The sequence below is a fragment of the Colias eurytheme genome, chromosome 1 (assembly GCF_061535395.1).
Source record: "Colias eurytheme isolate Ceu_HAF_F1 chromosome 1, ilColEury1 Martin Lab GWU primary, whole genome shotgun sequence".
In the NCBI taxonomy this organism is placed as follows: domain Eukaryota; kingdom Metazoa; phylum Arthropoda; class Insecta; order Lepidoptera; family Pieridae; genus Colias; species Colias eurytheme.
The window spans coordinates 11,490,363-11,507,993 of NC_142980.1; the positions used below are offsets into that span (position 1 = coordinate 11,490,363).

Below are 17,631 nucleotides of genomic sequence, written 5' to 3' on the forward strand. Positions count from 1 at the left end.
ATAGAACCCAGTTTTCCACTCTGGAAACGCACTAATATTATTAGCAAGGCGGCGTTCAAAGGTAAGTAAGGTAAGGGATTAACCTGTTAAGACCTCGAGATTTCATTCGACTTTAACGCCTACATAGAAACTTCAGAAGGTTCAAGGCGGCGGTCGATACTAAGTACTTGAAATTTCGTATTATAATATATTCTGTACACTTCAATAAAACCAATGAAGTTATTATAATTTTATTCTTATAGAAGTATAAAATAGACACCAACTTCAACATTTAACATTGACAAATGCAAAACATCGTGTAACCTATCTGAGCTCTACGAGTTTACAGTATAGAGTTCGGTCGTATGTTATGTTTACTAATTTGTTTAAAAGGAGACTTGCTTCTTCTCTCGTTCTGAACGGATGGTGACCTTGGAGGAGGTGACGCTGGTGGTGGTGTCGCTGGATTCGGCGTCAGCCACAAGGGCCCTGAGGCGGGCGGCTCTCTTCTCCCTGGCCGCGGTCCTTTCGCTCAGTTCTGACATTTCGTCTTCTAAGTCAGACAAGCGGGCCCTCGTCGCCCTCGCTCTTTGTACTGCAGCTGATTCGTCATCGATGTCCTTGACGGCTGTCCATTTAGTCAGCGAGTTGTCCTCGTTCAATCGTTCGTTCAATCGTCTCGCGATACGTTTCTCTGTGCGATCTTCGTTTTCCTGCAAGGCCCTTCGAGCACCGGATACTTCTGAATGTCCGAGACCTACGCTCTCAAGTATCTTGTCGGAAATCTTCATGCGGTTCTCGATGCTCGCGACGCTGTTTTCGAAGTCGATGTCGTCAGAGAAACGAGATACCTTCTTGCTGGCGCGGAGGCGTTTCAGTGATTCCGAAATCTGAAAGTTTAGTAAGAATATTTTAATAGTAATTAATACATAATTTTATTTTGATGGATTCATAATAAATTGTCATGAATCAATAGATATATTTCTCTCTAAAATAATTTTATACCCAAAAATATCCTTTCAAAATTATAATCAATTATAGTGTAGCATAATAATATTATCTAATTGCGAAAAATATTATCGATACACAAAAAGGTATAGTGCATTTCACAACAAATACGATAAGTTTACTTTAGTTAAAGGACGGTGAAGACGTATTTATGGTTTACTTTTACGAGTGGATCTATAATTGGCATGCACCTGAAATAAGATAGTTCAGTGGTTTCAGTGACTGTCTCTTAGAAAAGCAGTTAACGTTAACGTAATAACCTATGGCCAGTATTTATATTCGGTTTGCAGTATGTACCGCAGTTTGCGGTGAGGAGATCTAATAGCGGTACGTTTAAATATCCTATCCTACTATAATATTATAAATGTGATAGTTTGTGACGATTGATGTATGTGTATGTGTAGGTGTGTATGTTTATTAATCTTTCACGAAAAAACTACTCAACCGATTACAATGAAATTTAGCACACATATTATAGAGGGTTACTCGGATTAAAATATAGGATAGGTTTTCTCCCACGGGAACGTGAACATTAGCGGGTTTTTTTTTAAAACGCGGGTGAAGCCGCGGGCGGAAAGCTGGTATTGCATAATACTTTCGCAGCAATATTACTTTGTCTAAATGACTTAGAAATTGGATTATTAAAATTTATAATTATAGAAGCGACTATTTGAAAAATAAAACTATCATTGCATAGTACCGCAACTATTTGTAATTTTATATTCCAACCTGCTAGTGCCAATACAATTTCAAAACAATAGATCGGATATCACATTTGCTTATAAACATGTAATATTGTAAGCTCGAACATGAAAATATTATGACAATGCATGTTGTGGAGTTATAAATACAGATTATGTAATACAAATCGGAATACCGTAACACATAGGTACCTAGTTCCTTTTATCTATTTCTGTTTTGGCTGACACGGACGACATGTAGGTAATGGTGTCTTGCGTTTGATAGTTAATTTTATCAGCCAATTGTTAAAGATCAACCAGCGGAGTGGCGCGTGTCACATAAAACTCACCATCAATCACGAGAATGAAATTTTGTTGCTGGCTCTGTACACTATGACAGGCAACGATGTGAGCAGCAACAAATTAATTTTTTTTTATGTTTAACTACCAAAAATCGACAGTTAAACTGACGTGGCCAGTGTTATTTTTGGCGCTATTGAAAAATAAATCAACATCTACACTTTTTTTTGCAGCAACAAAAAAGCAAAAAATTCTGGCGTTGTTTTTTTTTAATTTCGCTAATTTTTCATCGCCAGCTTTACAGACCTTTATTTAAATTCAACGTTAATGCATCAAAGTCATTTATAAGTATTATTAAATTGATAACTTGGATTATTGGAAATATTGTTTATAGTTTTATACAAGCATATTTTGAATACTTAATTTGATGTAGGTACTTATCATGAATTCGTAATATAATGGGAAAAGAATTAATTTTTAAATAGATCATAATTGATTTTAGGAATACCTATCGGACAAAACAATTTTTACTTATTAACAAAATGTCGAAATTCTGCTCAATTTTTATTAATAGACTGAATGGTTCTGAGATTTGCAATTTTTCTACACAAAAGGGCATTTTGACGAGGGACACGAGAAACATTGAAAATAAATTGGTATTCGCATTTCTATACATCAAAATACCTTTACAGGAACCACTATGTTTTTGGATTTGTTTTTGGTCAAAACGTAATCATTGACTAAAGTTTAAAATAAACATTTTTTTATCGCTTAAGCATGGTTTAGTTTTATCAAAAGAACAAGTCGTAAGTATTTACTTTTAAGGTATCTTATAGTTTATAGTTAGTTATTATTCGTTAGTTGAAACACAAATTGATGACGTTTAATGTGGCTTGGTCTGCAACCAAACCACGTTTTCTCCTCAAAACATAATGCTATTTTAACAGAATGTAAACATACTCTACGTACATAATTTATTTACCTACACAATTATATTCTTCGTAATAAATTATTTGTAAACTATGTTGACGAATTATTTAAATATAAACTAACACATAGCCATACAACGTAAATACGAAGACAGATTCTACAGTTGAATGAGTAAGAAAGAGTGGGCGGTCGTCGTGTGTATGGCATAGTCATCTATAACATCTCTATAAGCCAACCTACAGATATTAATATGCTTGTAAAATTATTTATAAAATATTTTTTTATGACTTCATAATATTTTCTGTTAAATTGGGAGAATTTATTGAAGAATTCTATAAATTAAATAACTAAATAAAACGACTCGTCGACTCGATATTTGAATTTAACAATTGAATAAAATACTTATATTTTTTTAATGTAAGAAATCACCTGAATTATTCTAACGCAATATCATTAAAACTCTACAAAATTAAATGTGTCTGTAGCTATTATGTACATAATTTAAAACATATTCCATGTTATACTAGTATATGATTTAATACTTTAGTTCCTTACATTGGTGGTGGTGGTAATGCGTATAAATCAAATAATCAAGAAGTTAGTCGTGAAACAGAAACCCGAAATACATAAGAATTAAGAAGTAACTTCGCGCCCGCGGGGCATGCCTTTAGTTTATAATTGTTATTCAGAAAACTTTCGTGTTGCCCGCTATGAAAAACAAGTTTTAATTGTACATAAAATAAATTAATAATGAATGTTTGAGAAATTAAATACACATTAACAAAATCGGATTCGTGTTATGTTTGTTTTGACGTCGTTTCAATATTGAAATTTGAAATTAAATTGATTGCGTTAAATGTTTGAACAAACCTAGGTTTTAATGCACACGATCGTGCATGTATGAGATATGTCTGGATGCAAAAATGCTTTTATTCTTAATATTGAACTACTATTATTACTGCAACAGAGTGCTAGTAGGTATGACGTTGGGGCTACACTTTTGGCTCAATATCAAAAAACTCCTACCAGATTGTTCCAGCGCATCAGCAATTACAATGATGTGCCTTTCATATGAACTTGTAGATGAAACGAAAGATATAAAAGGATTGCGAATAACAGATAATAATAGAATATATGTATTTAGTAAATATTTGTTTTTAATTTTTATCAATCTATATCTTATTATTTTATGCTCTTATATCTTTCTAGATAGGTCACCTGGTGGTTCAAATGACCCATAAATTTCAATATAGCCCTGTTATAGTCTAATACTGTATCACAAGCTGACCAAACCTTGCTCTATATTTATTAAATGAATCCTTGGCCTTTGCTAGATCGATTTATTATCGACTGAAACCCCTTGAATATTTAATTTCTTGAAAATCGTTGGAGTTGTTTCTGAGAATTAGATAATAAACTGATAAAATGAATCATGGTTGAAGAGACGTGTTTTTTTTTATTATTTTTTTTTTTTTACTTCATTCTCCTATAAACTTACTATAATCAATATCGGTAGACATAATACTTTAACAGGGATTAAAATAATTACAATATATTATATTATAACATGCAGAATCACAGTAAATATAAATAAACAAAGCATAATAAATACACCAGCAGCACCAATGACAGAGCTTATCCTATAATACCACAAAGGAAGTCTGAGTAACGGAATAAAATGGTTTTAATATTGCCATACGTTTCATCATACCCCCAGGCGATACTCCATCCCGGTATTACCTAGCCATTACATTATTATATAAAAATCAATCATCAATTCATTAGCAGACAGACGGCTTGCTCGGGATTTATTTATAACACTGAGTGAAGGTTTTGTGATTGTGTTGGTTTATGTTTTTTTTTTGTTTTTTATCTCGTTAAGGTATTGTAATGCACTTCCATAATTAGAGTCTATGAAATTAAAGATATTGTGTGTTTCCGAAGCATTACCTTTTCACTCGTGTAACATGCTTACATATAATAGTTAACTAGCGTTTTATTTACTTTTTTGCAACGCGTTGTTGTTTGTTTTGCTTTGAAATGTATATTTTGTACATTCGTTTTGAGATGTATTGAGATCTCTACCTGTACTTTCGAATTTTCATCTGCACTCAGGTGGACAGCTTACAAGTGACAACATAGTGCTGAATCTTATTATTTTATGCTCTTATATCTTTCTAGATAGGTCACCTGGTGGTTCAAATGACCCATAAATTTTTCAATATAGGCCTGTTATAGTCTAATACTGTATCACAACTGTATCACTTACAGTGATACAATAGGTATCTACGACAAAACATTCAGTTTTATCAAAAATAAAATAAGTATCTAAAATTATCTTCAAAGCTCACTCACGGACGCAAACTATTTTATTAATTAGATTTTTATTATCATTACCACTATTTGCCAAGAATTAATGCTTATTTTATATCATTATTCCATCGTTATAAAAACTTTATGATCAGTTAAATTTTATACTTTGACGACATACAATACCAGCCTAAATGTATGCAAAATTAGTAAAAGATACCACTTCTTTACATCTAAAGCACGCGTCATAAAGCAATACGTTTTGCCCATGAATACCTATCTAATCAATCAGTAAAATGATCCGCCGTGCCTGTATCGTATTAAGACGATACACAAAAAAAAATCTACTGCTTGGCGGGCGGAGTCTAATAGCCCGCTATCGCGAACGCGGGTGTGCGCGAAGTCATAGATTGCAAACTCGCCGCGCTGCCGCTGGCCGACTCGGGACAAACATGTATGGAGTCGTCATACAGTTATAATATTCTTATACATATATTTAATTGTTGATTTATTGGTTTTATTTTCTTGCTTATAAACAAATAATCTTCTTTTTAACAACTACTTAGACATTATTAATAATTATTATTATTTCGTAATGTTTACTTTATTACAAAATAATACAGGTTATAAATAATCTTTAAAATAACAAAAAATATTGTTACTCTGAAAAAATGAAATGGTACTCAATAACGCGAACTACTGAATGGATTTAGATAGAATTTGATGCTGACGTAGATATTACGTCATGCCCAGAAACGAAAGGTAATATTTCTGAAAGAAGTTATAAACCCTAATTCTTCTCAGTCAAAGTCAAGAGTGGAAGATATCACTAATACAGTAAAACTGATGCGAAACTTTGGATGTTAATTTGTATATTTTTTTGTTAGTTGTTACTTAATCACGTCAAGACTACATTACCAATTTTGATAAAATATAGCTAATTGCCTGGATTTACACATAGGATACTTTTTATCCGAACTGAACACTTCTGTGGGATAAGACAGGATTCACGATATAATCTAATTCCACGCGGGCAAAGCCGCGGTCGGAATGATATTTTTTTAAATAAAAAAAATTGTTTAAAAAAAACACAAAATATATTGACGCATGTATTTATTTTTTGCACTCTATTATAATTGTAATTATTCATTACAAATAATCAAAATAAATTAGCCAGAACAAAGTTAGGCCCTGGTAGGGTAGGTAGGCAGGTACAGCAATGTGAGACGAACACTGGCTTATTTATACCAATAATAATGTATTATAAACATTAAATTAAGTTTACTTTCTAACAACAAAAATACATAATATTAGCTAATGTGAAAGCGAATCAACCAATCATCCCACAAAAATGAAATGTGCACACAAATATTCATCCAAATCGGTTCATGTCATTAGGAGGAGTGACTGCAGCGCCATCTTCCGGGCCCAATTGTGTTTCCAGATTACCCAGGAACTCAATTTAATATACTTACACAAAATTTTTCGAAATGAAAACTCACATTACTATGTAAATATGAATATAAACCTGTTTTATTACTAAGCAATTTCCCGCACAGGTGTAGTAAGTATAAATGAAATAAATATCAACATCAAATTCTTTATACAACATACTTATCTACCACCTTCTAAGAAATGTAATTCTTGAAATTATTTCGTATTTTTTTTAAATATAATACTACTCCAATGAGCTCCTGTTCCATATTATGTCCGCCATACTTCCACTAAGTTCACCATGATTTTTTATTTCTTTGCACTTTGTTGCTTTTTGCTAAAAATGGAATCATGCGATAAAACCAGTAGAGCTTTGATAACATACATTTTTGACTGAATAAAGGTACTTACGAAGGAGTGGATTCACATTGTGAACAATCAGTGGGTTTATTTTCCTTCTGGATTCCGGATTTCTGAACAGATTATTTATGCTATAAATGAAAAAATCTTACACATTCGTTATGTACTTAAAACAGGGGTACATATCAAACATCGTCTATAATACAATTATCATCAAATTTAAAATAAAACAAACTTACTTCATTCATTTGTTCCAATTGTAAGCATTCTTTTTCCTCCAACCTTTATGTTTCTTCTTCTTATTTTCTTTATTGTCCCCATTTGTCTCATTTTGTCTTATCGTGTTGTCACCCTTTTTTACGATTGCGCGAGCGACACAAGTTCCCCGTGTGACGGCCGTAGCGGGAATGACTCGTGTAGCGATTGGGGTAGGAAGGTACAGGGCGGCTCTCGCTATATTGGCTGGTCGCGCGCTAATTTCAAGTATTTCTTGTTTATTTCAAAACCATCGCATATTTCAAAATTCTAACACGGTAGACGTATAGGTTGTATATTTTAAAGGTAATATCCAAAAAGTCGTAACTTTACGTTTGTTATTTTGAAGATGCCAGAGATTTAAAAAAAATAACAATGATAACTTTGTATTTTTTTTCTATCGAGAAAATATCATGGAATCATGTTTCTAAAACGGTAGACGTATTGTGTTACTATTGAACTTTCTTGTCAAGAATTTTCATCACGACAACTTTAATAATATAAAAATTACGAAGGTTTGAAAAGGGCCGTAAATGTTAGAAAAATTAATTCATCACCTTAAACAAAGGGCGAACAATATAATATTGTTTGCATTAAAACCATCAATCGCATTTCACATACACCACAAATTAGTGTCGCCGTAACAAAACTAGCCTCCATTAATTACTATATGTGTATTCATGGAATACATCCAACGCTCATTATGCCCGTGCTGATTCAAAAGGATTAATCGGAATTGGCATTACATTCGGTCATTCGGCTATTTATGGTTTCTTTCACATCACATCTATTTTCGTGATCAAAATACGCACGTATTAATCATCCCTTTTATGCATTTATGGGACTCGGGAGCCGAGGGACCCACCTGCGTACATATAGCTGCAAATAGTGCATGCGTGTGGGTGGAGAGGAATTCAATTGTTAAGAATTTCAATTATTTTTAACAAGGCTGATCATTAAATCTGTTCCATAGTGAAGAATGAGCGCCTGTTTAAGAAAACAATTTTATTTTCAAGCTGTGTGTGTTCTCAAGAAATAGGTTTCTGGATCCTAATCTATAATAGAGTTTGTTATAAGTATTGTGCCCGGAGGGTTTAGAACCTTAGTGCAATTAATACTATGTTCCAAGGAATTCACTTTCTATTTAAAAGTGACTATTTGTCTAATATCAATAAGGTGCCTAATGGGTGCTAATGGTGTTTGAATAATAAAAAAATAATCATCATTTTCATTGACGTTTTCGTCTCAACATCAACGTTTAACCTGTTGATGAAGTTTCGTTTGACGAGGGCTTGACAATTCGTTACAAAGGCTTTTAATAGAATTTAATTACAGTTACAATCACTGATTGCAAATTTGTATCCCTTTCAACACATGAAGCGTGATAAATGTGCAATTACCATGGCTTTGTGTATGGGATGATGATTTTATAATGTGTATGTTTATATATGTATTAATATGGACCTTTTAGCGGTTTGTCTGAGTCGTAAGCGCGTGTTTTCATATACGATAAAATCAGTATTTTCTCTGGGATATTTTAAAGTAATATGTCGTCCAAGAGAGCCTGTCGTATCAGATGCGAGGCTGAGTCATTCCGCGGAGGGCTCAACGTGGAAGCATGCGGACTGCGGACAGCGGGAAGCGGGGCGAAATGAAATACGTTTGTAGATCAATTACTTTAGATGTACTGAATATACAGACTTTCCAGTTTCCAAACAACTGTAATCACATTGGTATAATAAGAATCGTGTTGTGTAAAACTGTAGTGAAGTTCCATGTCCCCAAGTGGGGTGAGGGGCAGATGCATCATACATCTGTTTCACTGATCGATTTCCTTTAGGGACAAGAAGGTGATCAGCCTTCTGTGTCCTACCAGACCGAGACATTTTTTTTTCTTCGTCTCCACCGGGAATCGAACCCCTCGGTGCTATGCTCACGCGTCAACCACTGTACCAAGGAGGCAGTCAAAAATTGTATTACAGATCTTAAAACAGGTAATGTTAATACATAAACTTTGAAATAAGCGTTAAAGATCCGAGCGAAAAACAAAATAGTGCCCGGAGAAACATTAACAACAGTAACACCCACCGTGTTTTTAGCTTCTAAAATGTAATTCTTTGGAAAGCGTATCGCTGCCGCTAATCCTCGACCGTCGTCCGCGAATATGCAGCTTAAGACAAAAAGCGCCTTAATCAGTAAGACGTGTTCATAAAGCAAGCCGTTGCATTTCACTTTATAATGGCATGAAATTGTAACGAAATACGCTGCACTGTCGCTTTTCTGCTAGTAGTTGTATATTGTGCTGAATATTATTTTATCCATCTATGATATATAAAAAAAAACAAGTATAATAGAGTCATTGTTATCCATAGAACTTAGATGTGTGAAAACAACATTTAGATGTTGTTTAAATGTTTTATCCGTTATTTAAGATACCTTTCATCTCGTTCGAAATTGGCTTATGTCACAGCGCCCCTGAGTAAACCGCACAGAAATGACATTAATGTATTTCCTCGAAAACGGCTTGTTACAGACCGAACATCATAATATTTGCAAGCACTGGTACTTTGAGTACACACAATACACAATATGTTCCGCACTTTATTATAGACTATATTGCAACTTAATATAAATACGTCACACATAGTCCAATGGTCAAAAATCAACACGGAGACGGATATTGGTTTTGTATCAAACAGATTCACCCTGTTTCAATGTTGAAAATACCTTGGGGCAATGCAATATACCCGCCTCTTATAATTTAAATAATGTTATTGAATCCGTTGTGGACTCGAAAGCGCGATATTACCAACGCAATACACTTGATAAATTTGTAAATGCAATAGTATCTACTGAATTAATTGATATTAGCTTTTAAAATGTAATTTCATTCGGTAATTAATGGATTTGGTTTGATTTAACATGCGATTTTCGTTTAGGTACGATTCAGTGGTATAATTAGAGGATTAAATATTAATTACCATACCACAAAAATTTTCTAGTTAATATGTTTGTATTTAATTATGCTTTGCGGCTAATGTTTCAATATTGAATATGTATTAGGATTTTGGATATAACTCAATTCCACCATTTTAACTTTGGTAAGGTTAGTCTAAATTGATCAAAAATATTATTTTTTGAAATTTACATTTAATAGAGAGATGTGGAAGTCTTAAAAGTTGCACCTATTGATTTAATATGTTATATTGTTAATGTTACTATATTAATATATTCTAATCTGTGTTAGCCTAATCACTGCTAGAAACTTAAAATACGTCTTGTCTCAAGAAGAAGGTCCAATCTTAACAAAACTTGCTTACTAAAAACTCTATTATAACATTATACGCAGTGAAATAGAATAACAATGGAAAAATATGATATTGTAAATTAAATAAAATTTTTCAACACGAATTCCATTTGTATTTTTATTAAATTTGAGCTCAATAACTTGACATTTTTGTGAGAAAATAGACGGGCCCGCTTGTTGGAAAATTGAAATGTGAGTTCACAGCGTCGCGCTGTCAGTCAACTATTTCAAGATGATAGGGAGTGCTGCCAAAATCTGACGATGAGTTAATTTGATGGGAAAATGATAATTAGCGATTCGAAAGCACTTCTGATATTTCATGAAATTGAGTTGTTAATTCCGAAGGGCTTCCACGGTAGAGGTTAATTGAAAAATATGAGTGTTTACAATATTTACTTTGAATTATTTTCCGATGATTGGGCTATTTAGATCTTGAAAGTATTGGCTTATTTTAACGATATCTTAATTTAATTTTTCACTCGAATAGTTTCACTCGACATACTTTTCCGAGGTAGGAGTGGATGTTAATAGATATTGAAATAGAACTACAGTTCTGCCGTCTTTATTAACGCTGGGAAATTGAATATTGGAAATTGATGTAAAATAACTCTTGTGAATATATTTTGCTGATTTTTGAGATTGATTTCGTTGATTAGTGTCAAATTAAAACTCAAGAATGCTTACATCCTCGTTGAGTTCATCATCTTCAAAAGCAGAAGAGAGAGGTCTGCCGCGTTGTGCACGTGCTCCCCTCGAGTCGAAGAAATCATCAGCAGCTGCGGGTGTCTCGATGTCCTCTAGAGCGCTCCTGATGCGGTTCTGCACTTCAGACCTGATGGTCTCTTTCTCAGGCTCACGGGCCACTGGGACCTTGCCATCCAAACGGTCCAGTACCGGGCGGTAGTAGCTCTCACCCTTGTTGTAGTTGCAGTCATAGACGCGTGTGCGTCTTGTTCTTCCAAGACGACTCATTGTTTACCTGTATCAAAAGTTTTATTGTAGCGTGTTACATTCCCAAAATAACGTTCACAAATAAACATCACGCAATTTAAATGGCTCGTATAACATAACGAACGGACATAATCATAGTTAAACGTTGACGTCGAAAATATATTTCAGTATTTTCATATGCTGCATTCCATTAACAACAAAAAACAAACAAAACATATGCTAAAATTGAATAACTCTTCAAACTTTAATATCTGGGAGATAGACAAAGCACAATTGTGCCCACCTGCATATTTTTGAAGTGGGAAGCAAGCGAATAGATGCACTTTACGAAATGTGGGTCATACGCAAAATTAACCGAGCTTCGTATGCTTTTGTCTCTCTCTAATTCTGTTTATTGTAAAAGGTTAATGTAAACAAACGTTTATCTAGGAAATGGAATGTAATTTTTCATCTGTTACAGGATCCAATTATTTTCTCGTTATATTTTTAATACTATAAAGAAACGTTCGGATTCAGTGCCACTAGCTTTGCAATTAACGGATTTTTTTAAAGAAAAAGTATTTTTAAATGAAGTTTAAATAAAATTACTATAACTATTATTGTTCGTAACTGAAACTGTGTCTCTGCTTGCATAGATTGGCATTATCAAAAGTAGTTTTAAGAATTTCAGAACATTCTATTAAATTGATACAAAATAAATTTAAGAAATGTATGCAAATTGTGTATAAATATCTAATATTTTAGCCAGCATTTGTATTTGACAAAATAATTAATCCAATCTCTTTTTATTTTGCCTGCTCCGGCACATGTTATTGTGTTCTTTATGCAGCTGTTTTAACTGCACTCTGGTATGTTTCCTATCTGATAGCTTGGCATTTCAATTTCGTTGTTATGCTAAAATTGAGATTGGTTTTGAATTTGATTTGTTCAAGTTTTGTACTCAAATGGTAACGAATGAAGCTCACACGGAAACAGAATCTGTATTTTCTTGTTAATAGTTTTTATCGAAACTGAATCCCAGCCGCGTCTATATTCGGGAAATGATAGTTGCATGAAAGTAATGGATTTTTGTTTCATCAGAGAATGATTGTACACTAAAAAGTATTCGATAAATTAAAGTAAACACTACCGAGTTTATATTTCGCTTATATAAGCAGTATTACAAAAATCCTCAAATATATTTTTTCTATTTATTCTCGCTTCCGTGGAATGCTTTTAAACTGTTTTAACTAGTCTCGTAAACTGATGTTTTGTAACAATAAAAGTGTGATCACATGACAGCAACGTATCTACGGCACCCGTTTAATTATGTTTTTATGTATAATAATCGCGCTGAATGTTTAAAACTTTAAAATATGAACACGTATGTTAATATTCTTACGAAAACAACGCCTACGTGCGATAAAATCTTACTGGCGTCGTAATATTTGAATGAATCCCGGTTATTATGAATGAAACTGAATGTATACATACAATCATCACTATATAAATTTTTGAAACCATACAAAAACATTACGTAAATATCTCTTTGAGAGTACTATCTATCATTTTCCCTTTCATTCTCAAGCACTGACGCGTGCGCCGAACATTGGTACAATTTCAAAATAGATATCGCAAACATTCGATATGGGGATATTTATAGTAGCGAAACCCGGTTTCTGTCCGAACACTATTGTTATAAGTAATTGAATGTTTGGGAGTAAACTATAGTAAATATAGACTGATATCACTGATCATGTATGACAGAGCAGTGATACGTTCCATACTTTTGAAAAAGCATTGTGGTTTATTTGGAGAAACATGATAAAAATCGCACAGCATTTAATAAAAAAAGAAAATTCGCAGCGGTAAATACCGACAAATAAAAATATAAAGACTAACCTGGAGCGTGTATTTGCGTCGAGAAGGAAGATGGAACTGAATATTCTGGTTGAGAGGATTGGCGGAGCGGCGTGGGCGATACTATGTTTAACCGTGAGCCACACCGAAATATACTGACTTTTGTTTCATCTGATTTCCTACACGAAAATCTGAAGCGCGGACGCCCGTCATCGATTTCCGAAATCATTCTTCACGACTTAACCTTGTCCCGTTGTTGTGAAAGCTACGTACATTAGTAAAATATTTTCGATATTGCAGTCATTTCTCTTCAATTAGTTGCTTGACCTAGTAATGTCTAGACGGAGTATTGTTTTACTTTGCGTTGCGTTAAAAATAAAATAAGCACTATAAACATTATAATGCGGCTAATAGGTCATAATTCATAATATTATATTATTATTTTATTTCCTACGTATAATCACGATTCCATTTTAAGAGTTAAATATCAATCATAGATATAATTAGGAAATCAATTTATTTCAAGTTTGTATGATTTGGTAACCTCAGTTCGTAGATTAAATAAATAGTTTAATATTAAAAACTAAGTTTACACTTCTATTAAAGGTTTCTTATATCTATTACAAAACGCGAAAAGTTTTATTTCTTAAATTAGCGACCACGCTATAAACGTAGATACAGTGCATGTGAACAATCTTCATCCGTAAACTAATTTTACAGAATATCCTTGTTATATTTTTTTTAATCCTAATAAAATAATGCGATTTTTTGGCCCGCGTCTCACGTACGCTTCGCATTATCCTTTATTATTAGTAAAACACATGCCTTTTAGTTTATTCTATTTGGAAATACATTTATTATTTCACATTTCGTATTACAATCCAGACTTGTTAAATTTATTATGCGTTACGATACATGCATTGGAACGTAGGTCAAAAGTAGAAGTAGCCTGTAAAGGTGAAATTTCGACTTCATTATAGTACAAATTATTCGTTATTTTTAGAACAAATAGAGCATTACTTATTGTAGATTCTACAAATAATTGTGATTCGTGTGGACGATGTATCGTAAGCAGATGCTGCATACTAAAATCTTCGACAATTGACTTATTAATCATCTCTGATGCAGCTTGGTGTGGGTGCTTTGTCTTCCTGCGTAACATTATGCAATAGGGTGAACTCTGGGGCTTATTCATGGTTCATTTTCAGGATACATAACACATGGCAATCCATTTAACAAGACAAGAGTTGTGATTAGAGCAATATAACCGTTGATCACCTGTAACAAGGTAATAAGGTAGGGAATTTTTGGTGGTGGTTCGTACCTTTTTCCTAGCTATGAAGTGTTTAAAAGTCAGGTTGCTAATAATGAAAAACGACTGTAAAATTTGCTGTACAGTAAAAATAAGGCCGGCATATTAAAAATGTAAAATGTTTTCCTTTAGGGATACCAAAGAACTGTTGTTTACCAACTAAGATTGGAAGAAATTGTTTGTGCCAGCTCGTTAACCTATTTTTTGTACATAGCAAATGCGCTAAGCAGATTTTGTCGGAATTTTAGAATATCCTTTAAATAAGACTGCAGTCGTACCTACTCATTATTTATTCATATACACCACAAATGAGTAACGAATGACCTGATTTCTATAGAAATCTCGCTAGCTATATAAACATTTTAACAACTACGGCCTCAAAATGTTCTAGAAAATAGTAGAGGGTATTATAGTGCAACACGGAAGTTTTGGAGAAAGCATTATTTCATAGAAAAAATTGTGACACACTAAAAGTTTGCGGTTCATTCACGATGCATGATCTAAGTTTTCATTAAAATAGGCTTCAAGCGTATAATAGATATACTAAAATAATATAAGAGTGTAATAAACATTTCACAAAAAAGTACAGGGCAAAATTTTGTTGATATGACTTAATAATTGAATCGTGTTTGTAAAAGTCCTCGGAAGCTCTAATTAAACACTAAAATTGTGTTTCACAGACCGGTAGTTACATTTTCGCGCCAAAGGTTCACAAGAATCAGGTAAAGGTATCACACACGGCACTTTGTCATGTGTCCATGAATAGGAATATAGTTCCTTTGATGTCCACTTCCAAGCGAATTTATCGTTAACAGAAACATCCGTTGTTGAAGGTTTCATGTGTTTTTCTTTTTAATTCATATGCAATGGGTCGCTTTTGCCGAGACTAAGTGCTTTTTAAAGTGGTTATAGACTCGTTTGAAATCGATTGATAAATTATTATTAACTAGGTAATATGATATAGGGTTATAATCGGACAACATACTTCTAAAAATCATATTTACAAATTTCAATACTCATAGAATATCCTGGTTGAGCGCCAATACAAGATCGATAAATCTACCTTCCACTTAATATAATCTACAAGTATTGCTTATCTAATGAGATGGGAGATCAGACACAAGCATCATCAATAGTGTCAGGTGTACGAATAATATTTAAGAAATTTAAATCAAGTAAAAATATTTACGATAACTTAGTGGACATTGATTATAAACTTTAACTGTGTCCCTTTTTTGCGCTCAATTTGCGTAACGATACCATTTTATCGAAGTTCAACTAAACTACTTTAAAGTCGTTAGAAGCTACCAGACTCTCATAGATTTTATTCCAAGAAAGTTAGGTTTATGGTCAAAACTTAAACTCCCATACACTTTATGCGTCGAAAATCTCTTAACCTGTTGAATATGCTAACGGGCTATCACTAACAAGTCTAATTTGAAATTCGCCTTAAGATGAGTCAGTACAAGCAGGGATACATTAATTATAAACTTAGAATTCAGTTCAGGGTTCAACTTTGCACTAAGGAGCTCATTACTAAAGCAGAGACAGTTTGTAACTGCGATGCTAATACCAATTCTATTATAACACACAGGGTATAACTTTGTTTGCGTTAGGAACTTGTTAATACCCTAAATATTGCTATCATTCGAGCGCTTGTGATTCTTATTCATCTCTTTTTGTTGCTTTATTCAAGTTAAAACATTAGAGAAGGTAGATTCCGTGCACACTTATTACACTTTTAAAATGAGAAATTACAAGATAAAAATAACCCTTCAGTAAAATTAAATGCTTGCAATTTGCATACAGTCGCACAACGTCACTCAAGTAATTGCTTCTGTCAGCGTTATCAGTGATAAAAATTAGATTTCTTTCGTGTTCACTGTTCAGCCCTTCAATGTTCAATTGTCAAAATGTAAAGGCGCGCTAGCTATAAAATGTATAATCAAATAGGTGGAGAGGATTGAATAACATGTTGATATTCCTTCGAAATAATATTATATTTTACATTATAAGTTTAACACAGCAAACAATATACATAATTATATAATTATTTTATGATAAAACAAAAGGCTGTAAATCATATTAAAATATTATGTTTTCAACATCTTTGTTACTATGAAACATTTGTATAATTTTCATATGAGCGAAGGGTACTGTAATCTTATTCAAAACAAGGTTTCACAAAAATAGCTAAATAGACTACAAGCCCGCATAGGACAAAAATATGGGTCAAATGAACCACCATGGGACATATCTAGAACGATAGCAGAGCAAAAAATAATAAGATTCATCACTATGCCGTCACTTGTAAGCTGTCCAACTGAGTGCAGATGAGAATTGAAAAGTACAGGTAGACTCGGTAAATTTTGGTCATATATTTTTGTACGGCATTCTTAACCATCGATAGATCCATTAAAAATAATAAGAAACCGCTCAGTGCCGTACAAAAATGGTGGTCCACCAAGTCGGAATTTTTATTTAATTTCCGAGAGTTACCGGGGGTAAATTTGGTCATTTGACCATGTACGGCATCTGTGTCATACTATTGCTATACTGCTTTTAATCCATTATTCCGCAACGCCGTACAAAAATCATGGGGACAAGGGGAAAAAATCGAGAGTTATAATCCCCTCTCTTTCCCCACTCCAGGGGGTCATTTGACACAACACGAAATACATTTATTTTTAAAGTATTTTATGCAAAGATAATATTTTTTCATGTGCCGTACATTTTCGTTGGTTCAAAGGGGAAAAATCTGAAAAAGAAAAAAATCCATATAACGAAATGTTTGCTTTATATTTTTATAATAAAATATAAATATACATTAATATTAAGAAGCTCGAGGTGGTTAATTATCACCTTGGAAAGTCGGAGTCAGGTGGAATGGACTCCGTTAAATTGATGAACTAATAAAAAAGCTATGAACGAAAAGATATGAATTATATGCAATCAGTCCATGAATA

The 17,631-nt window shown here is 33.2% G+C and overlaps 1 protein-coding gene and 1 long non-coding RNA gene across 3 annotated transcripts; both read right to left on the reverse strand.

Annotated features, from left to right (window-relative positions):
* Positions 1-214: 214 nt before the first annotated feature.
* LOC149911256 (uncharacterized) lies at positions 215-13,504 on the reverse strand. Its single transcript, XM_090104583.1, has 3 exons — positions 13,396-13,504; positions 11,248-11,542; positions 215-869 (listed from the first exon to the last, which is right to left on the reverse strand). The coding sequence occupies exons 2-3, from the start codon at positions 11,533-11,535 to the stop codon at positions 366-368; spliced, it is 792 nt and encodes a 263-aa protein (XP_089960709.1). The 5' UTR covers positions 11,536-11,542; positions 13,396-13,504; the 3' UTR covers positions 215-365.
* On the reverse strand, positions 6,794-7,583 carry LOC149911257 (uncharacterized). Of its 2 annotated transcripts, XR_016457913.1 has the most exons (3): positions 7,241-7,583; positions 7,053-7,114; positions 6,794-6,978 (listed from the first exon to the last, which is right to left on the reverse strand). It is a non-coding gene; the product is annotated as an uncharacterized LOC149911257 (long non-coding RNA). The 2 variants fall into 2 exon arrangements; XR_016457908.1 differs by having other exon boundaries at positions 7,053-7,583.
* Positions 13,505-17,631: the final 4,127 nt, after the last annotated feature.